This window comes from Micropterus salmoides, unplaced genomic scaffold (genome assembly GCF_014851395.1).
Source record: "Micropterus salmoides isolate LMB-PRFRI ecotype aquatic unplaced genomic scaffold, ASM1485139v1 Ms_hic_scaffold_23, whole genome shotgun sequence".
NCBI classification, from domain to species: Eukaryota; Metazoa; Chordata; class Actinopteri; order Centrarchiformes; family Centrarchidae; genus Micropterus; species Micropterus salmoides.
The window spans coordinates 5,262,077-5,285,388 of NW_024041484.1; the positions used below are offsets into that span (position 1 = coordinate 5,262,077).

At 40.6% G+C, this 23,312-nt stretch overlaps 1 protein-coding gene across 1 annotated transcript in view; it reads left to right on the forward strand.

The window, feature by feature from the left end:
• The first annotated feature begins 1,550 nt into the window (after positions 1-1,550).
• The window catches only part of zdhhc17 (zinc finger DHHC-type palmitoyltransferase 17), a 31,553-nt gene continuing 9,791 nt past the window's right edge, over positions 1,551-23,312 (forward strand). The window contains exons 1-10 of the mRNA XM_038738490.1: positions 1,551-1,613; positions 11,511-11,614; positions 13,017-13,139; positions 13,556-13,633; positions 14,387-14,531; positions 14,862-14,926; positions 15,684-15,846; positions 16,029-16,154; positions 18,955-19,097; positions 20,087-20,187. Coding sequence (XP_038594418.1) covers positions 1,551-1,613; positions 11,511-11,614; positions 13,017-13,139; positions 13,556-13,633; positions 14,387-14,531; positions 14,862-14,926; positions 15,684-15,846; positions 16,029-16,154; positions 18,955-19,097; positions 20,087-20,187 — 1,111 coding nt within the window. The remainder of the gene's footprint in view (positions 1,614-11,510; positions 11,615-13,016; positions 13,140-13,555; positions 13,634-14,386; positions 14,532-14,861; positions 14,927-15,683; positions 15,847-16,028; positions 16,155-18,954; positions 19,098-20,086; positions 20,188-23,312) is intronic.

Consider the following 23,312-nt stretch of genomic DNA (forward strand, 5'->3'; position numbering starts at 1 on the left):
CCCAGGCGGAAAACTGTATTATGGGCCCAAGGGCGCCACTTTGTGTTGAAAAGTGGTGGAGACATAGGGGCTCAGACTAGGGATGTGTAAGTGTGAAGAGACACTTAGCTCGCGAGACATTAGCAATATTAGGTTCACAAGAACGAGACAAAAAGATCCTTAAACAGTGTTTTAAAGATATCCTCAATGCTGAGATACATGAGTGTGGGATCCGGGGTGGGGCCTTAACCCTAATCTCCCCCAGGAAATTTTAATTTCTTGCATTCTGGTGAAAGTTTCTGCACCAATTTATGGTGGAAATGTTTTTTATTTATGTAGAAGGAAACACAAAATTCAGGTGGCAGGTGTAATTTCAAAATAGATAAATATAATAGAATATAAATCAGTGCAGCTCTCATGCATTCTGTGTTGTTTTCTCCTGTAGATTAACTTTTCTCATGTAATATCGTCCCTGCAGAGGCAACACATATGTAGGCAGGATTGAGTCTTCCCTCATCTTTTGTCATGTTCACAGGGAGAGAACAAAAAACTTGGCCAAAAAGAAACTGTGTCAAGAAGCTGTTAAAGTTACTGATTTGCTCATGCACGTTTTTGGGTCATTTTATAATCAGTAGCTTGTTTTATTTTAGCTTAAGTTACATTTTTTGGACAGTGTAAATACTCTATGTTTTATTTGCATTGCATGTTTTCAAATGTGCAAATAAACCTTTCTAAAGGCATTTTCATTTTTTTTTAACAAATTATGCTTTAAGAAAGTGGTGGGGACTAAATTAGCCATTTCAGAAAGTGGTGGGGACATGTCCCCAGCGTCCGCAGTGTAAATGACACCTATGTATGGGCCCCTTTCGGTCCTCCTCTTGCCTTCTCTGTAGCTGTCCATGTACCCTGTCACCTTGAAGTACCCTGATGTGCAGGCTATGTATTGAAGAAATGTTTATTATGTAGATCAGTTCTTGGGCCCTTGATGATCAGTGGACCCCAGTGTAGTGGTCCCATCCGCCCTGTGGGTAATCCGGGCATTGTATTTGGCATGCTAATATTTCTGACTCGTTATAATGACTGGATAGTGTTAGTTACACCTAACCTCTCTCAAGTCCTGCTGAGGACACAGTGTAGGCTAAGAGGAAGTGGAATACAACACACGTTTGTTTTCTGAAATATGAGAAACAAACCACCATCTTTGTTAAACTCTTTAGATACTTACTAATGCAGGGTTTGAGGTCGTGACACACGAGGCTTCAGAAAGTCTGGGGAAGATATCTTTTCCATATTATCTTCACCTGTCCATTAACTCCAAGCCACAAACAGCAGGGTCTTCATAAATAAAACCTTAGAGGTAGTGTTTGCAAATAATGTATCTGATAATATGTGTCTTTTGCTGTCTATTCATATCTCCCAGTCACTGGTTGTGACATGATTATGTGACCTTCTGTGTGACATGGCCTGTCCTTCATCTGTGTTTTTTTGACAGCTCTTCTTTCCTCCTGTTTGTTTTCCCCCCCTACACAACCTCTTCTTTCCCACAATGCTCAGCGTACATCACCACCAAGATGGCCGACGCTATGGAGGAATATGAGAAAGAAGCTGGCTGCGTCCCTATTCTCCACCCCGAGGTATGGTCCTTGGACTTCATGCCTTCGCACGGACACACAAACATACACAAAACATATTACACCCGTTTGTGTGTGGGCGACTGTGTGATTTTACCGTGCTTTCTTTTGGAAACTCCGATGCCCCCTGTAAAACCACCGGTGGGGGGTGGCAGGTAGCTAACGATGCTAAAGGTGCTAACGCTAGCCCCCCTCCTCCTGCTGCATAGCAAGGAAACGCTGCCTGGGCAGATGTTCGTGTTAATGTTAACGCTAAGCTAGGTGGTGCCTTCCGTGGTAGTGATGCCGTGCAGCTAGTAAACAAGATTGTAAGCTCTGTGTGGTCCGTTATGGGAAAGTAATGTTAATTCTCACAGTCATACGACGGTAGCTTTGTTGCTAAACTGGCAGCCAGCACCAACGCTGGCTGCCAGTTTAGCTGATGTAAAATTGGGGTCAAGCGTAACGTTTTATGTGTAACGTTATATTAAGCTGTGGTGTCCAGCCGGCGGTCACAATCATATAATGTTAACAGCCATGAATGTAAAAAAAAAAAAAAAAAAAACACAGAAAAGATTACAAAAAATCCGCCCTCTTCTTGAAAACCATATCCGTTCCTTATGACATTTTGCAGACCCCTCAGCTAGCTAACCTAACGTTCCAGCACTTTCACTTTTTGGGATTGTCAGTAAGTTAACGTTATCTTTCAATTTGTCATTTAGCATTCGTCGTTTCTGCCATCTGATATCGTTGTTTTCTTACGTTTGGATTTAAAATGTCGTGAGTCAAGATAAACAAATGACTTGTTTAAATCCTATTTATCCCATAATGACTCCAGAAATAAATGGCACTGGCTGAAAATCATTCATCTCAGCATGGCAAGAACTTACTTTAATGTTCTTCTCTTTAGCTAACTTGGAATTGTAACCTATTTAAAGCCAAGGCACCATCTTAAAGGAGGATAGAGTATGAATGGTTGATTGTTAACATTATGTTAATAACAAGCCTGAGGCTGTATATTCACCTTTTTGTCCTTCTCAGGTAAACACAGGTGTACCTGACTACACAGCATGTATGCACCAATACATGCCATGGCTCTTTTTGTAATGGTAGATTGTGTTAGGTTTTGCATACTCAACACAGCCTCGTTATTAGATGCCCTGATCTAACCACCAGGAAGAGCTCTGTTTAATAAAAATAGTAAGTTGCCAGAATGATAGTTGGCTTGTTTTTCTTACAGCAAGCTTGTTTAGCTTGTTGGTCTGGAGCCAGCAGGTCAGGTGGGCTAATTTACCTTGTTTGGACAGTAACTGTTAATCCTGTCAGTCTCAGGAGGAAGCCGTTAATGTCTAGTCAGTTCCCAAGATGCTGGAAGATGAGTTTATGTATGTAGTGAAAATACAAGTGTAGATTAGATGTAGGTTTTGGTTATTGTAAACCAAAATGTACTTGCCATTTTGGCCTTCACACACTATGCCAGTATGTACATAAGCATATACTGTATGTTGATCCTGTGTTTTTGTTTTTACTTGTATAAAGGAAAGAAAAGAAGACAGTTTGCAGTTTTATCTTCCATCTCTTTATGTAAACTAGAGATTTAGCCTGTTTTCTTTTTGAGTTTATGAGTACCTTTTCTAAGTTAAATACTGCAGGTAAAGATAACACCATTTCGCAACCAAAACAATTATGGTACACCCGCATAATGTTATCTAAATTGGCCAAAATATATGGTCATTTAACACCCCTCCCAACCAAGGTTGAAAGCAGGTCTCTGATAATGATAATTTGAGTTAATGTTGTTTGGCAGTTAGGTGCATATGGCTTTATTTGGGACAGACTGGGTCACTAGTTCAGCATGCTTAATATGCTTACAAGACGCTGTCATGTGCACATTTTCTCTATGAAAGCTGTATGGCCTAGAGGATTTATTCCGGTTTGATTTTATGCGACCGACTGAAGTTAGTGAACAGCAATGTGAACCCTATAATAAGGTTCAGCACAGGGGAGGTAGGAAGTATAGCAGCCAATAGTTAATTTAAACTAGAACAAAAGTGACAGTTACCATTATGTTCTGAACAGACACCTTACAACCACTAAGAAAAAGTGTCATTTGCATTTTGCAACTTGACAGAGCAAACTTAACAGAGTACTCAGTCCAACACTAGGGATGATGGAAAATGTTACTACAATTCTCCTGAACATTTTTTGTACTGGCCCAACTCTAACGCTTCCTCTCTTTGGAACTATAACCATATAATTCAGGTGTAGACTGACGCAGTCGTCTTGCTGTTAGTCTGAGCTGACTGTTGAAGATCTTTCCTCTTTGTCACTTGGGAAGGATTAGATTTTTCAGTGGGAGGGTCCTCGCAAATAATGGCAATATATTTACCTTTTATTCTTTGCTCCCTTGCCACAAGTAATTGTTAGTGATTCCGTCTTTTGTTTGTTTTTGTGGGTGTCACTGCTCGACCTGACTGGGACCTAGACTTGTCAGTGTGGATTTAGTGTTGGAGGCTGATATAGTGCTTGACATTGCATACAGGAACACAAATCCAAAAGCACAGGAAGGAAAAGGTGCCTGGTTATTGTCAGCTGAAGTATAATGCACAGACAGCAGAGATTGAAAGAGGTAAAAATGCAGCCAATGTAGGGCTGGGCGATATGGCCAAAAATGTTATCACGATAAAAACATTTCATATCATTCGATATCGATAATTATCACGATAAATGTCATCGTTATTTCTTTCAAGTTTAAAGGCTGATTTTTGCTCCTGACTGAAAAATCAAGAAACCAGATGGTTAATTACGTGGTTCGACTTTTCTTTATGGTCAGAATGGGACAAACACTTGATGCCAAACAGTGGATCACTTAAATCTGAGGGAGAACAATCAAAAACTATTATGATATAAAAAAGTTTTAAACAAATATGATTAGTAAGTCTTTTTTCAGTCCCTTTTCCTCAACAAAATAAATATTATAATAGAAAAATTAGGTGCTAATTTATTTGTGATTCATATGAATTAAACCAAATATTTATTGACGATATATTGAACAATTATTATATTGGTATTGAGGAAAATTATGTTGCGATAATTCTCATTATTGGTTTATTGCCCAGCCCTAAGCCAATGTCACGGTATAATGGGTCTCAGAAAGTTTGATTTTTACGCAGTTGACCTCTGTAGTACAGGAATGTGTTTTCAAAAGGTAAACTGCCACGGAGTTAGAGAGGTGCCACAGCATTCACAATATGACTTTTTGGCCACACATCTACCTGTTATTGAACGATATGTCTGACAGTAGTGGCTTCATCGTACATTGAGTTTATTTTCCTGTATGCGTATACAGTGTTTGCTTAAAGCTGCTCCTCTCTTAGGTTGGAATCTGTGGAAGCACCACACGGTAAATGCCTTTTCACACAGGAAGCGATTTACGCAGCTAGTAATTCATCTGTGGAAACACTGTACTGTGCATTTACAGATGTTTCTGGTGGTTCCTCTTGAAGCTAATAAGCCTATTTCTTCCATGTTGGCATTTCACTGGGATGCTGCAACGTAACACCAACCCCTCGTGATCAGATCGCCCTTCCGTGATCTCAAGAAGCCATGATATGAAAATAAAGAAGATTGCCCAAGCCTAAGAGCCGTTAAAGGAAGTGTAGTTGCTTATTCAGAAGGGACATGCGCATACTTTTCTTTGAACCAGTTCAACATGTTGAATCCAAACATTTCCTCTCTCGAGGAATGTAAACGATCTGTGTCCCTGATTTACAATCTCATTTGAAAGTGCAAATGAGCTTTTTTCCATAAAAGGCACGTAAAGGTGCTCAGCGACTTCGTTTGAAATTTCACTTGTAGTGCAAAGTGGAAATTGTGCATTCTGTTTTAGTGGATCATTCCTCATAAAAATTGCGTTTCTGCTTCCCCTATGAACCATAGATTTAAATTGTGCTTTGAATATTGAATTAGTGCCTAGAAATGGCTCCTTTAAGATCAAATCTGGTTGTGAGCAGTGGCTGCAAGAGGGAGAACACAGTGCAATCTAGTCTCAGCAAAGTCATCATTGCACAGACCGTGAATAAAACCATTATGGTTTTTTGTTTTCTGCTGTAAGTTTTCCCAATTAAAATGTAAATGTTGGTCTCAAACTGAAGGTGGAGCAGGTGAAGAAAGCTCAGAAACAGATGTTTTTCTTAAGGAAAGGCAAGTTCTGGTCAGCTTTTACAGAGGAGCAATAGAAAGTATCCTGACTGGAAACATCACATCACAACATCATTCCAGTACTAGAAGGCTCTGCAGCAGCAGGGTGCAAAGTTAGCACTAGCAACCAGCCAGTTAAAGTATGGAAGTGGATGGTAAATTTGCTTCCCTCACCAGCCAAAAAAACAATGGTTGCTGGTAAAGTTTAATCATTCACTATTTTGCTGTTCAAGAAAAAGTTAATGCTTGCACCCTGGCAGAAGGTGCAAACCACTCAGAAGATAATTGGTGCCCATCTACCGAGCAACAGCAATATTGGTGAGGTGCCGGCGCAGAGCCCAAAGGATCATAAAATACAGTACTCACCGCACTCACAGCCTGTTCACCCTGTGGCCTTCTGGGAAGAGATATAGTAAGTTTCTGCTGTAGTACCACCAGACTTCAGAGCAGCTTCTTCCCCCAGGCTGAGAGACTCTTAAATTCCTCCTCAGCGCTCCACCATGCAAAATAGTAGTATTTTTTTTTTTTTTACATAATTTTATTATTTGTGTATATAACGTTGGCTCTTTGTGAGTAGCAAAAGGAAACTTCAAACTTCATCTCATTATACAACCTTTTTGTTGTAAAATGACAAATCAACCGTGTAAACATGCATTTTCAGAAATGGTGCTCTTGAACAATTTTAGCTGAAGGCACGTGACCACCCCCTCCCCCAGGGAGTTGTTGCCATATGTCTCACTGACCAGCTCCATTGACAGAAGCCAAACCTGCTGCTTCACTGAAAAGATGAGGTTCCAACTTAAAATCAGTGGTTAGCATGAAATGGATAATGTGTTTAAATGGAGTTATTGTCACTGCTGCCTGTCTAGTTGTATGCATCACCAGAAAACAGGTACATAATTAAGAGGCGAAAAAATGCACAGGCTGCAATTATCACCACAGTTAGAAATGCCATCATCAGCTTTTTAGATGGCAGGAGGGAATGAAGAGAAGGAGTGGGGCCACTGTGACTGGTAAGGGGTCAAAGGTTATCTCCACAGAAGGTTGAGATGGAGAAAGTTATTTAACGCTTAGTGTCTGAGGATTTAAAGCCGGGTCCTCTTCCCCCTGTCACTAGACCTGAAAGGGAAGCAATTTTTCTTTAGAGGAATTGCGAGCGCTTTCCCTCAATTGAATATCCAGACGAAGGCTATTTTTCCTGGGCTTCTGTTTGTCAGTCAGTTGTAGGAAAGAAAAAAAAGCTCAGAACAGTCACAATCACAACTGAGAGACTACTTACCTTTTCTAAGGCAGCTAAACTAGTCTGAATAGCACATGGGGAAGCTGAAACAGATTGTATGGATTTATAAATGACCAAAACTTGGCAATGAAAAGAACAAACGCCTCCTGGCAGCTTTGACACTGGAAAAATACAGGAATAAAAATATGAAATGGCCTCCTCCATCTCCTCTTTCACATCCTCCCCCTCAGTCTGATTTACTCTCAAAAATAAAATCCCTCCTTTGCTGGTCTTAGCTTCTGTTTTTCTCATTTGTCTCTTGTATTATCATGGTAGTATCATGTAATGTTTGGGATCTAGGAATTAAAGCTCATTAGGCTGTTTGTAAATGCATTATCTTAAGTAACATTTAAGTAGGTTTTGAGGTTTGACTATCGCATATTGTGATTGGTAATGCTTCTAAGGTTACTGTATTTATTTTATTACGTGATGTTTCTGTAATTTCATATGATTTCTTATGAAAACAGGATATTGAAAGTAGCTTTGCTACTTCAAAGATTGTGGGAATGTATTTTTTTAGTTGAATTTCTTTTTGGGGGCACCTATATGGCACACTGGCATCCTGGCTCTGGTTAAATCCACATCTGTCCCCTGCAGATGAACTATCCAGTGTAAAATGAATAAGCTGTATTCCTCACTGTGAGGAAGAGACTGAGAATCATTATTTTATGTGTAAGCAGTGTTTCCAAGGCCCTCCACAGTCTAATTTGTTCCACCATAGTTTCAAAATGAACCGAAAATATTTTTACACATCTCATTATAACATTTACATTTATTCATTTAGCTGACGCTTTTCTCCAAAGTGACTTACAATTGCTATACATGTAAGAGGACTTCTAACGTTGGGTTTTGTGGGCGCTGCTGTAAGCTCGCGCGCTCAACCACTTTTCTTTCGAGGCAACTACGGTAACGTTAACGGTCTGTTTCTGTTTCTGTTTGTGAGAAGGCGATTAAGCTAATTTGGAGTGCACACGTATTCAAGCTTTTATGGTAAATCCACTGAAACCAGAGCGAGCTGACAGGCAGGTTAGCGACTTTATCCTGTCATTTTCTCTCTTTACAAAGACAAAAATCACTTAGTCACTTAAAATCCTGCGGGAAACACTGTGTAAGGCAACATCAGGCTTGACCTAAACATTGCTTCCTAACTTTGTAAAACAAAATGCTACGTTAGCTCTCCTAGCAAAATGTTCAGAGGAGTGCTGCCGCATCGTTTAGTATATGCGTAATTGAATTTGATAGATTGGTCCCACAGTCATCGATACCCGATCCATCTATTTGAGTCAGCACCAGCTGATATCAGTATCGTATCGGTGCATCACGAAGCACTAGTAAAGTAGCAACAGAAAATAGTTTCCCAGAATTCAAAGTGGAAGAGAAATGTAGATGTGTTGCATTTTTTGGACCGTTATGTAATAATATAGGTGAACTGAATGATTCATTGTTTTTACATCAAAATTGCAATTTGAAAAATTATTTGAATTTTGAAAGTGCAATTATCAAGTAACATAATTAAACAGTGTCATAAAGCTCTAGCCAGTCAGTGTTTAGAGGTAACCTGCAAAGTTTTTGACCTCTAGTAGTGATATGGAGCTGTAGAAGTTCTTTTTTTTGTTGTTGTTTTTTACGGGCCAGTGGTGTCACAGTATTCCACTGATCTACTTTGCAGTGCGCCAAGAAACGCAGCAATGCACCAACAAATGCATGAAAGAAGACGACTGCTTGCTAGTAAAGAACTATTTGTTTATTTTTTTTATCATTTAACGACTATTCGGTAACTGTGACCCATTCCTAGTAAACATGGATGATACAGGCCTTTAGTTGAATTTATTAAAAACAATCACAATTTAAATTGGCAATCACAATATTGGTCAGAAAAAATGACAATAAGATAACTTCCTAAGATTGATCCCAGTCTCCATTCAAGTGTAAAACGCAATCTGTCTGTGTTAGTTTTTCTCATGCACCCTCTCCTTCCTGCCACTCCACCACCATTCCCCATGGTGGCAGAAAAGCTGTCTCAGCACATCCTTTTAGCTCTGTAGGGAAGCCCAAGCTAAACTTAGAGGCAAGATGGTCCACACATCTCTGTGGCCGTCTCGCCTCATGCTACACAGCAGCTCCGCACAGGCCTGCCATGTTCTCGCCCCCTCTAAAAGCCGCCTCGTTATTCCTCAGCGTTATATGTGTGCGAGCAGCAGCACAGCCAAAAAGGCTTGAATGCCTGCTCGAAAGTTGACCAAAGTATTGCGCTTTTTAAGGCGGTGATGTTGAAATAGCAACATTATGGGTGATGTCAGATCACGCATCACAGTTTTGACTCCAAATTTGATTGCAAAATTGTTATTTCTGTCTACCTCTTAATTTAAAATTTAATGACTTGTGTTTCTCTATGACAATAAATTAGAAGTGACTTAACTCAGTTTAACATTGGCCTCAGTTTTTGTTCACAAAGTAAAGCGTCAGAATGGCAAAAGAGCAGTGTGGGTGCTCTGCGTTTACCAGATGCAGCCCTCGTTTCCGGATGATGGAGGCTAATTATGGTTTCCTTGGCGTCACTATGGAGGATAATTGAATGTCAGTAGCACAGTCACCACATCTGTGTGATAGATTAGATCTTCAGCAGCAGCAGGACTCAACATGCCTGTCCTGCATGTTGAGTCCTGTTGCCCCCCCCCCCCCCATTTAATGTTGTGATCAGTTATATCTCTTGGAGGTGTTGTATTTCTGGCTTGCCCAGCCTGTCCATCCTGTACTACACATGTCGTGTTGCTCTGTGAAAAAATCTTGCTAGTCTTGCAAGCATTAGAGCACTCTTGTTTCTTGTTCCCAATTGAAGCTGATAGACATTGTTCACAGACATTTGAATTGTCGTAGCAGAAAAGGCTAGAGGGTGGCAGGGGAGTGGATTTTCACTCCTGTCCCATCCAGCTCCTGTGACCCACAGGATTTCTGAAAAAATGTCAGCCTCTAGAAGAGCCACAGGTAGAACAAATGTTGATTTCAGCAATTAATAAAGGTTTTACATGTCACACAATTCCGACTTTTCTCAACATGTGAGATGTCACACACAGAATATGTCATCCTCCCTAAATCTCTCATCTAATGTTCTGTAGAAAGGTTTGGCCATATGACAGTCAGTGTTTCCTCTAGGATTTTTTTCAGCAACAGGGGCAGGACAAACAGCACCCACCACTACAACCTTTAGATCTGGAGAAACTAATTTGGTTGGTCCTGTTGCTCCACAGGGATTTTACAGTGATGGCACAGCATGTTTTGGGCATCAGCCCTAAGCCTTAACGGCAGGAAAACCTGATAATATGACCTCAGAATCATTATAGATACGACTGTTTGCCTTTTGTGTCTTCATTTTACAGCTTCTGACATTTATCTGTAGACATTAATATAAAAATAGGCAACATGAGAAACCTCCTCCCTTCTGAGGTGCATTTTATTTGCACATTAAAATCCAAAAGAAACGTCTCCTCATTAGCTTAACAGGACTAGTTTGCATCACTAATTAGTTTTACTAACCTCAGCTCCTCCGGTCACCTTCATCCTTTCTTTTCCAAAACCACTTTTTCAGACTGAAAACTGAAAAATAATTGAATCAGTCTGTACAGGACAGAGCTGCAGGCTACATCAGTTTAGTCTCAGTTTGTACCTGATGTTCTCAACATTGGACAAGTAGGCAGTAATAAAAATACAGCTTCCAGTTACTTTCTATAAATTGAGCAAATGACAGGATGTACCAAGACAATAAAAAAGTGTGTTACTGTAATAGATTTTGCCATACTGTTTATACTTTGGTACCTGTCCCCTAAATATCTCTGGGTTTAGGGCTGTAACTAATGATTATTTTCATATTTCTTGATTAATTGTTTGTCTGTATAAAACATTCTCAAAGGCTATTGTAATGTATTCAGTTTGCTTATTTTGTCTGACTAACGGTCTGAAACCTTAAGATATTCAAATTACTGTCCTATATGACAAAGAAGATCAAATTTGAGGTTGAAAAAGTTGACACATTTGAGAAGCTGGAACCAGAGAACTTACATTTAGACAACATTTACACAACTTGCATTTACCTTGAAAAATAACTGAAACAATTTATCTGTGATCAAAATAGTTGGCAATTAATTCTCTGTCGATTAACTAATTGATTGATGGACTAATTGTTGCAGGTCTAGGTGTACATAAATGTTGCATAACATCCAGCAGGTCTGCTTCATGGCATTATTGGGCTATTTTTATTTAAACAGTTTTGCAGTTGAATTTCCATAAAATTAATATTGTGAAATAAATTACGTGATGGATTTTACTCACCTGTTTTCTGTATTATAAATTAAGTATATAATATACTGCAACGAACACACCCCACCTGCCAGTGATTTAACTGTTAACGCTGTTTTTCTTTCTCTCCCTCTCTTTTGTTCTTCCAGGAAATCAAACCGCAGAGTCATTACAACCACGGCTACAGTGAGACTGTTAGTCGTAAAAACCATGTGGATGACTACAGCACCTGGGACATTGTCAAAGCCACACAGTGAGTGGATAATATATGTGTTGTTGTCTCATGTGGTCACACAGTCAGATTTTAATGCAACCTCAAGAAATGATGCATGAATTTGTTTTGTCATGGTCATAATTCACACGTTCAGTCTCAGAAAGGCTTTTATTGTAACTTTAAACTTTCATTCGAATTTGGGGGGAAAAATACTCCAGCTGTAATGACCTTTTGAAATTAAAAATGTACAGTCTATAAGCGCAACAGACTGTTGCTGCAAAGAAAGTACTTTCCCTTATGGTCTGACAGAGGGCACTCTTAGATCTGCTTGAGCTATAGCATACTGTATCAGTAAACTAAGCTAATTAATAAACACGGAGGACGACACTAGGTCATGCTGATGGGATAATCATGACAGCAAAACATCTGGGAAGCAGTGTGTGAAAGTATTTTGGGTTCTACACCCTACAAGTCAAAGTTGCCCTCCACTCAGCAGTCAACATGGATGACGAGACTCATTTATGAGGTTGAGAAGCAGCACATCTTGTATGATCCACAGCACCCTTTTTTACAAGGATATCCTCATATGGTGGCAAAGAGGTTTGGAAGGAAATTAAATTAGTTATGAATAAGTGAGTTAGACAGTGATTCATTTGCAGAGGGAGAAATCTCAATCTAATTTCCTGCGACATCCTGCCATACATTCCTGCAGACATTCCTGCGATCGTAGTATATCTGGACAGTTTTTCACGCTCCATCTGCTAGAGTTCGCTCGCCATATGTTAGGAAGCATTGTTACTCTACAACTGCAACAAATCACCACACTAGCTTGCCACCAATGTGAGGCAGCGGAGGCACCACAAAATGGCGGGGCAACCGTACAACTGGGTCTGACTGCCTGCTCACTGTTAGTGCGGTTGAATGACACAACATGGGAAAATGTAAAAACTGTAGGGAAGGCACTCTCTGTTGTAGGGACACCACAAATTTTAATTCCAGAACTAACGGCACACTGTTTTTCGACTGTGGTTTTCTGATTCAGCACATTTTAAAGAAGTAATTCACAAGCTCAGAACATGAAGAGGGAATGTAGGAGGGGGGAGGAGAGATGTGGAAGTGTCTGCCTTATAAGATAACAAAAGCGTTGTCTGAGATGTTGTTACATTTGACAACGGCAGATTTAACTTGTTTTGATTTGAGGTTAAGAATATCTGTTTAAAGACAGCCAGTGCCAAGTTAGGGCACAGTGTGGGGGTCTTGTTAGAGCCCGAGTATCCGTTTATCAGTGTTTTTATGTTGTCAGTTTTTGTGTGTGTGTTTTTATGTAGGTGTGCATTTTGTCAGTGTGTCTAGGTTTAATGTATTTAACCCTGTTTATCTGTGTTTGCACATTTATTTGTGTGCGAGGAGACTTTAATCCCCCTCTGCCCTTCTTCCTCAGGTACGGCATCTTCGAGCGTTGCAGGGAGCTGGTGGAGGCGGGCTTCGATGTTCGGCAGCCAGACAAAGAAAACGTAACGCTTCTCCACTGGGCCGCCATCAACAACAGGATAGACTTGGTCAAGTGAGTCCCGTCATGTTTTGTATGAAGCTGGAGATGGTGACAGATGCAAAGAGTTATATTTAGTTCTAAAGTCAAGCACAGTCCTTCCTTTAATCAAGACGGCAAAATAGTGTTGACGCAAGATCGACCAATCAGCAATAGGGTTAGAAAATGAGCGCTAAACCAATTGCCCTCCCAGGGTAAACATTGAAACAGCTGATTGTACAGCAAGGCAGACGTGTTTTCAGTTTTATTTCTAATATTTTGGTCATGTCCTACTGCTTTTTATTCTTATCAAAAGACCAGCCAACAATCTATCCATTGTCGCACCACTTCTGCAGGCTACACCAAGATTAGATCAACAAGAATCAACAAGAGGAGATTCAGGAGCAAATTCAGTATAAAATTTCACCTGGTGATTGTGTTTGTACGTGCAGGTACTACATATCAAAGGGAGCCATAGTGGACCAGCTGGGAGGAGACCTCAACTCCACACCCCTGCACTGGGCCACCAGGTAACACACACCCACCACTGATAACAAATCAGCCATTGGGTGGGCATATTTAATCCACATATTTTGTTGCTAGTCAACACTGTTAGGAATGCTGCCTTCTAATGGAGCTTGTGGTAACAACATGAACACGATGTGTTTAGCATTCAAGTGGTAGGTTGTGAGAACACCGCAGCTAGGCAACGGTAATTGGACGCCGAAAGACTCCTCGTGAACACGGCACATGAGCCCATTTGAAGACATTATCCCCCATTTCCACTCAATTGTTAAAGGTCTTCTATTTCCTCCTCTCGTCTTCCACTTTGTAACGATCACTCAGGCATGCTGTAACTTGTGAGAAGGAACAGGTCACATGAGCACCACCCCACCCCTGTCCAAAGCAGACAGGGGGGCTCTCATCCTGAATTATTGATAGGTTTGGCTACAGGCATCCTCAGAATCCCTGCTACACAGACACTCAGGAGTCCTGTCCCCCCCCCAACTGGCCAGTGACCTTTAAAAGGCCCCGAGCCACCCTCTGTCTGTATTCAGCCTTTTAGACACATGCTGGAGTTCAGCGCTGGATGTCTGCAGCCAGGATCTTTAGACGGTCACCGACCAAGCTTCTTAGTGGGTGATGAGAATGGCTTTGCCTTCCTCACCTCAAATGTCGAAAAGACCGGAGTTATTTGTTCCTGCATGTTACTGTCTGTTTTCACCAAACTACAGCTGTATCTCTTTTAAATCGATGCCTGCTTTGTGTTTATCTTCTCCCAGACAAGGCCATCTATCCATGGTGGTGCAGCTCATGAAATACGGCGCAGACCCGTCCTTGATTGATGGCGAAGGCTGCAGCTGCGTTCATCTGGCCGCTCAGTTCGGCCACACCTCCATCGTGGCCTATCTTATCGCAAAAGGACAGGTAGGTAAAACCAACACTGCCGCTTATTTGGCAGGAAAATAACATAATTTTAAAATGCATAAGCTGGTCCTTTTCACAACAGCGAACGTGCTTGTTTGACAGGTCCAGTGTCATTACTATTGTCCATCATTATCTTTTTAAATGGTAATTGCTAAAATAGGAACTTAACAACCGCCATTGCTTTATAATCTCATTTTCCTGTCTGTGTTATTTGGGTTTTATAGCATTTTGTACCGGTTCTTTCCATCAGGGGGAGCCCTGTTACTTCTCTTTTCCACCTCTAACTTCTCCTTCAACTCCTTCACTTCTGGTATATTTTACTCTTATCAGGATGTGGACATGATGGATCAGAACGGCATGACTCCTCTGATGTGGGCGGCTTACAGGACACACAGGTGTGTGTGTGTGTGTGTGTGTGTTTAGAATTTGTGTAGCTGTGCCCCACAGTTGCTGCTACAGCTTTACGATGATTTACTGTTCTGGCTCGGTCTTCCTCGACAAGAATTCTTAATGACGTGGTGAAACTTAATGTTTAATACATTTCAACCTCAAATCAAGAAACCGATGCCTGGAAAATGTCTAAAATACTGATGCTTGCACTATGTATAATTGCACTAAAATCTGCCTTTCACACACACAACTGCTTCATGTATAAATCAGTTGTCATTCATCAGACAGACTGCTAACACAGGGAAACTAGTCCCAATACTGTGGCTCAGCTTTATCTGAATATTCTCTGATAAGCAATTTTTCTGGGGGATCATTTCTGCTTTAAATTTTGTAATTTAAAATAGTTAAAATGTGTTGCTGTTTCATGCAAAAATGCATGAAAGTATCTGATTCCACCTTCTCAAATGTGAGCATTTGATGAGTTATTGTCATACATGACCGACTGTTGTTCAAATACAACAAGACATTTGAAGATGTCGCCGTGAGCTGTTAGAAATTATTGCAAATCAGATAATATAATAAATATTCGGGTCAGTTGCAGCCCTAATCACCATTTACCTCCTATGTCACAGAAAGTGTAATTTAAACAAATGATCCAGAACTTTCATGTTAAGCAACTTCATGTTGTCTTTGTCCTCCTGTCGACACGCCTGTTTGTCAGGTTTGACTCGGCTTGTCTTGATTTTGTCCTCTTTGTGACAGTGTGGATCCCACTCGGCTGCTACTGACCTTCAACGTGTCTGTCAACCTGGGCGACAAATACCACAAGAACACAGCGCTGCACTGGGCCGTGCTAGCTGGCAACACCACTGTCATCAGCCTGCTGCTGGACGCCAACGCTAACGTGGATGCACAGAACATCAAGGTAATGCCTTCCTCGTGGCTTGATCCACTGTCATCCACCTGTATTGCCGTATTATTTGATAACAGTAAAATGTATTTAGACAAATTAGACTGTCACTAAGAAGGGTGGAAAAAGTAGCCAGAGTATTTTGAGTATTTTGTGATGCTGAATGTGTACAGACTGGTGTGTTGTTGTTTTTTTAGGGTGAAACGCCGCTAGATCTTGCCAAGCAAAGGAAGAACGTTTGGATGATCAATCATTTACAGGAAGCGCGGCAGGCCAAAGGCTACGACAGCCCATCCTACCTGAAGAGACTGAAGATGGACAAGGTACACATACACACACACACACACCTTCAAACACATGCTCCAAATATATTTTGATGTATAACATTATACATCAAAAGAGAAGGGCAGGCGGTCAAAGATTAGAAAAAACATCAAGCAGTGTGAGCTTTGGGCTACTGCTCAAATTTGAAACAGACAGAAAATTTTAAATCCGTTTAGTTGGATCAAATTTAACCATCTATCCTTTGCTGGAAATACACACACACACACACACACACACACACACACACACACACACACAAGCCTCGTCGCTCCCTGTTTGACTACCCATTTCTGTGAAAGTTCAGACAGACATGCTCAGACCAGACTGTCCAGGCTGAACGTTTCCACTGCTGCAGTATCACACCATGTCTGGGGTTGTGATTACCTTTCAGTCTGAAGCTGCCCGTTTGTCACCAGTTTACTATTTTGCTAATCCCCGATCCGACAACCAGACAGGAAGGAGACAACTCTACTTAAATGACAGGTTACGTTCAACAATACAACTACCGGAAACTGCAGGAACAATGTAACTTGTATAGCATCTGCTCTGACCACAGCGGGTCTCCTGATAAATAAGATCTTCTACTCAAACTTTGAACTTGAGCACAATTGTTTTCAAAGTCAAAGAAATGAGGAGGGGACCATCAGAAATTGACTTGGTTACCTGCCGGTGTGTGCGATACAGCAAACTAACGGATCTGTGGTTGGTCATTTCATCTGTCTGTTTGTTTCTATACATGTATGAACTTGTTATTGTTGTTGCTTCTTAAAACTCTGTTCTAACTCTGCTTAAATGTGTCGTTGTCCTTTCACGTGTCTGCTGGGAAATGATAAGTTAATTAAGGTAAATTTTAGAACTAGACAGTAACTTTGATTACAAATAGACAACTAAAATTGATGCCCCTTCTGTGCGTAGAGATTGACTGTGTCACTGTGTTTATACATATCACAAGTAGATTGAAGACTTGTTTGCAGCACACTGTGGTCTCAACTTTAGATCCCTAGTGTCAGTGCTGTAGTGAGTAGAGCTTCACAGGCCAATTGTGGAATTCATCTAACTTGCTTGGATTGCTGCTTAGCTTCCTCTTTATGTCTTCACTGTCTAGAGAGCCAAGTGTGTTTTTAAAAACAAAAAGGCTACTAAAGATGTAATGCTATTTTCACATAGCAAGGATTTTGGTCACTTGACTCTTTAGACCCAAACATTATAACTTCCTCAAAAATAAATAAATCTATACCATGTCTGCTGTTTATTGTGCAGTATATATTGGAATTAATAACATAATATTGATATATATTCAAAACAAACTGGTGTCTGTCACTAGGGTTGGATACCGAAACCCTGTGCCAATATGGAAACGATTTCTATATGACCGCTATCTACAAGAGACAATTTACAACGCAAATTTCAGTGCCACTTAAATGTATCAATTGAAATATTTTCCCTCTGGTGCTCCAAAACGGACGTAAGAAGTGTCTCCGCCATTCACCACAGTAACGTTACCAAATGGAGCGTCCCTAAATGAAAGGCTCCAAGACAACTGCCGCTTTTGCTCGGCCTTTATTAATGCTACAACAATACAGGCTTCCACCAGCCGCAGCCTATAAAGGAAGAAACAAACCTGGCTCAACAGCGAGCTACACGTGTGAACTTTTCTCGTTTGTCACCCTCTCTGTCTCGCGGCTAACACACACCCTCCCCAAAGCTAGCAGGAACAAAAAGAACCGCCCCCCTTAACCATCTGCCAATCATAAAAAGGAAAATAAATGATTGACAGGCTTCTACACATCAGACATTCACTGATCTCCTGGAAACAATGGAGAACAGAGTGACTACAATAAACAGCCCTTTCTGCCTTTCACGAATACAACAGTCATTAACAGTGTACCAACTCAAAATTGATTTTGCTGTTAGTGATGTAACTGTTATTTAGTGTTAAATTACTGCAGAAGTGTTAGGTGGTTTAGGTTTTATATATTGTGAATTTGTCATGTTTAATTCATTGTGTTTTGTATTTACTTATGTTGATATTTAAGCATACTTTAAACAGCTAATATATTGTTCAATTTAAAGAATTTTAGATATAGCAAATTGATAAAAAAAAAAAAAAAGTATTTAAAAAGTATCAGTTCAGGCACCATTTAGGCACCAGAACTGTTTTAAAAGTCTCAATTTGGCACCGGAAACATAAAAAATCCAAACGATACCCAACCCTGTCAGTCACCGTAGCTTCAAAAAGAGACTATTGGAAATGCGTACTGTATCTTAGATATTTAAAGTCATGATTCATGAGGGAGTTGTGGCTCAGGAGGTAGATGAGGGGCTCAAGAGATGTGTGATGAGCTGTTGGCACCTTGCATGGCAGCCGCAGCCATCAGTGCATGACTGGCTGAATGTGACATGTAGCGTAAAGTGCTTTGAGTGGTCAGTAGACTAGAAAGGCGCTATGTAATTGCAGTCCATTTACCGTTACCCTGACTGACATCTATTCTACCTCACATTTTCACTTTTACAAAACCCTCTATAACTACAAAATGCTTTGTGTCTGGTTCTCTTGTCTAACTTTCACCTGTCTCTTATTAATCGTTCTTTCCATCTCTACGTTATCATCTCTGAAACCCATCAATGTTTTTTTTTCTCCCAATCTCTTTCTTTTCTTTCCTTCTTTTTCACCACTTCTATTACACATCTTCTCTCTCCTTCTACATGTCCTACCTTCCTGTTATTTATTTATTTTCTTCCATCACCCCGTATTTGCCACCTGTATCCATCTGTCTCCTTCCTCTCCTCCCCCTGCAGGAGTTCAGGCAGAAGGTGATGCTGGGAACACCCTTCCTGGTCATCTGGCTAGTTGGTTTCATCGCTAACTTAGACATTGACTCCTGGCTGATCAAGGGCCTCATGTACGCCGGCGTCTGGGTCGCTGTGCAGTTCCTCTCCAAGTATGTCTCAGTCACATAAATAACACCTACACACACACATGTAAAGCCTGTACTGTGTGACCTATGTGTTCTGTACGCAAATATTCTAGCAGTCTTTTTCCTGCCATTTAGTATCTAAATACTTAATTATGTTAATTTAATCACAGGGTAGTTTAGTCAGATTTTGCTTTAATTGCTATTTATTGCCTCGAGTTAAAGTTACAGTATTCTCAATTATGGCATGTTTTAGTCAACTTTGGATTCAGCATTTACATGTTGTGAGATGATGTTTCAAAATCAAATCTGTATTACTTCTTTATTAAGTCAGATTTAGATCTCCTGGCGCACGCATGCAAATATACTATTACACATGCACTTGACACACCATTAAATACACGCAGTCTCTATCTATAGCACCAACACATAAACTGTACATGCACATATTCTTGCACGCAAACACACACGTAATCAAACACAAGTCAAAGCCAGTGTGCTTTATCTTTACTGAGATTCTTGGAATACTTGGTGAAAAAACAATTGTGAATAAAAGTGCTGGTAAGTCCAACTGCAGTGTGTCATCTGGTCGTGGTTTGGTTTATTTTCGCTGCTGTCTGACTGCAGGATTCAGATCAAAGACTCGTATTTGTCGACATCTGCTACAGTGAGCAGGTTTCACATCTGCTGGGAGCACCTTGACCCTTATTGAAGCAGAGTCTGCAGTGGGAGTTATGCCCATAGATGACATAAAAGAAAATTCTGGCCTAGTATAATTTTTACCAAAACCATAAAAATAAGTAAATTGTAATAAACTGGAATTATCCTTTAACACTAACAGTTATTATAATTGTGTAAAAGGAGTCAGTTTGAAGCAGACATCCTAGTACCGTGCGCACTATTTGACTGACAACAAGTGCAGAGCAGAAATGAGAAAAAGTCATGGAAAAATAACAGATGACCATTTTAAGAAATACTGCTGATAACTCCAACCCTCCTCTCCTCTCTCTGTGCAGGGCTTTCTTTGATCACTCTATGCACAGTGCTCTCCCTCTGGGAATCTACCTGGCCACCAAGTTCTGGATGTACACCACCTGGTTCTACTGGTTCTGGAACGATATCCTTTTCTGTCTTAGACTGCATGGCATTTGAATTTTTCTTAGAGGAACAGTTTAACATTTTGGGAAGTAAACTTTTTTTCTTGCCAAGAGTTACACGAACAGATGGATGGCACTCTCTCGTCATGACGCTGCAGTCAGCCGCCAATTAGCTCAGCTTAGCATAAAGACAGGGCCAGGCTACCGGTTTTATGTTTTCAGAAAGGGTTAAAACAGCAAAGTTGTTCTTCTGTCCACCCGCTTTAGTCTTACTCACCCACAATCCACTTGTATGTGAAGCATTCCAGAGCGTCGAAAACTAGCACACACAGTCTCTTTACGGGAAAAAGGACATCCATCTGACGCCTCGTAATTGGGTCACATGCTGGTTGAAATGGGCTTTGTATTCTTGTTTTTTAGCAGTCACACAAGTCATGTAACACAAAACCAAAGCTTTTATAATTCTGCCACGGCACTTTGTAAATTTGGCAAACATGAACTCCAAGCAGGGAGGATCTCTGTAAAATATGGACTTGTAAAATCAATTTTTACTGCTTTCTGCTGCCTGCAATGCATTTTGGAAGATGATGACAGAACGTTAGCAGGAAAAGTACTTGTGTTGCAAGGCTGGAGCATGAGTAAGATTAGGTTACAGGCCCGTTTCAGTGAATTGAAGGAGTGGGAAAAGAGAAGGGTTAATGTGGAGAGCAGAAGGAATTGGTGGAAATTATATTAAACAAATGCAGGCATGAAGTGCCACAAGCCCTTGGGTCTCATTGTGATGGATATCGAAGTAAAACATGTAGAATAAGTTACATGTCTAAAGGAACAAGCTGCTTAGTTTTTGTCATGGAAATAGTATGTTGCTGGTGAGGGGTTAAGCAAATAATTAAGTAACAACAAGCCGTTGTCTTTGAAGAATTTATTAATAAAAGAGAATAAACAGAGAAGTACTAAAACACATGGTCCAGAAACCTGCTGCCTAGGGCGGCTTCGGGCGTCTGGCCCCGAGCAAAGGGATGCATAATCATTTACACAGTCTAGGTTTCTATGTTTTGGGGAACAGAGATCCTCTCTCAGCCTTGAATGAACATTCAAGGAGAGGAGAGGAACAACAAGAGGGGGAAACACTAAACAATCTCACAGCTCTGACCTAAACCCTAGTAAATATGGACAGACTAACATAAGGAGTATAGAAGAGGAAAGGTTAAGGATAAAAACACAATACATTTGTATCTATAAGCCATAACAAAATTAGTAATAATAATAGTAAAAGAACACGCATAAAAGATTAGATGTAAGAGGACACAATTTTCAGCCATAACAGTTTTTGGTGTTTGCTGCTATAACAGCCGCTGGTTAAAACCCAATAAAGCTACTCCAAAGAGTTTCTGTTGGCCTTAGTGCGGTTGCTCTTTCTTCTTTTTTTTGTTCATGGAAGAATTGCCTTTCTGTTTGGAAAATCTGCTAATTGCAGGAGGTGAGAGGGGAGTTCTCATTTGTGGAAGGCATTTAATTTAATGCCTGACTGCGCCACTAATGGGAAGGGAGAGTACAGATGCCTTTGACCTGAGCTTATTGAAAAAGAAAACTATGCTCGAAGGTCTCTTCAGTTAGTTTAAAATGCTGCTGGAGATGTGTTTGGAGCATGTCTTGAATGCATCATGTGTCTACTCTACTGAAAATAGTTGGAAGGGGTCTACCACAGGGGCATACCTTGTGGAGAGTTTAGCTTTTCTCCTGCAGCGTCACAGACATGGGCTATCTGTTGTAAACTAAATTCAGTGTCTCACTGGAGTGGACAGTTCTTGTCCAGTTGACTGCTTACATACAAAGTAGCACTTTCTCTAATCGCATTTATTTATGCAAAGCAAGTCCTTTGCAAATCAGGAGCGCTGTGGGGCGGGATGACTTGGTGCTTGTTTTAACTCAAAGTTAATAATAAATTCAAAGCTGGAACATATGAGTGAGAGTGTTCACACAGCTACCCACCAGCCACATTGCCCGATAATCTGGGTTGTGTTACGCTTTCAGAGCTTCCACTCCACTGGAGAGACAAAAAAAATGGCAGCCGTCTAAAACATTGCCCATTTTGTACGAGCCGGCAGTTTTATTGAACATTTATTGAACTAGGATTTGAAGATGAGTATATAACTATTTTATTTGTATCATGGACTAAAAGATTCCAACGTCTGGTTTAAAACATCCTGATTATGTGGTCAAATGGGAAGGTTTGACTTTCCATAGAATTACTCATAATGAGCAAGAATGTAATACAGTGGAGAGAGAGCGACATGGGGGATTAATGTTTTGATTTTGATGTTCCACATTTGTCATTAGGCAGTGTAGTAATGCAGCCCTGTATTTTGCAAACGTTCGTTCTGCCTTCCGAGTAAAAACATTTTATCCACATTTGACCCACTTTCTGCCGTTGTGAGCTCATTATCCTCCTCAGGCCCGCGGTTGATATCAGATCAAATGACAAGGGTGGAGCTGTAAGACGACAGTACTTTTTTATTTTCGTCTTTCCCAGACTCGAATCATAGTTTCCTCAGTAGATTTTGGTCATAAATGCATTTCCAGCAGGTGAATGTCTGACTGTAATATAATAATAATGATGATGTTGGAATGAAATAAGAGTAAGGGCAAAACCTGAAGCTTCCGAAGAGCACTGTGTCCATTTCAAGATATATTTGTTTTCATAACGTGGATTACTATCAGTAAAAACAACCATAAAGAATTCACCTTGAGTTTTGTACTGAGCTGATATAGCATTTATTTCACTTGTGTGTCTGCACGCCATTGCAGCCTTCAAACAGCACACTGATAAATCTGTCTCTGACCATATTGCTCGGCCTCTGCTGTCAAGCTGCTAGGGAAACCTTGTCAAATGCACCTCACTGCTCAGCCTTTCAAAAGATAAATGGGCGCTAACGGGCGGCCCTGACCCAGCCCTCCCTTAGGAGGCATTGAACCCATTTGTCTAAATGAGCTGAATTGATCACTGGCACCATCTCTGCATCTCCACTGATCGCTGAGATTGTAGACCAATGAGGCGCTCCGGAGAATGTTTTACTTGTCAGGCCTTTTCAGCAGGGGATAATGTCAACACCCAGTTCTTTATGGAGATGCATATGAAAATCAG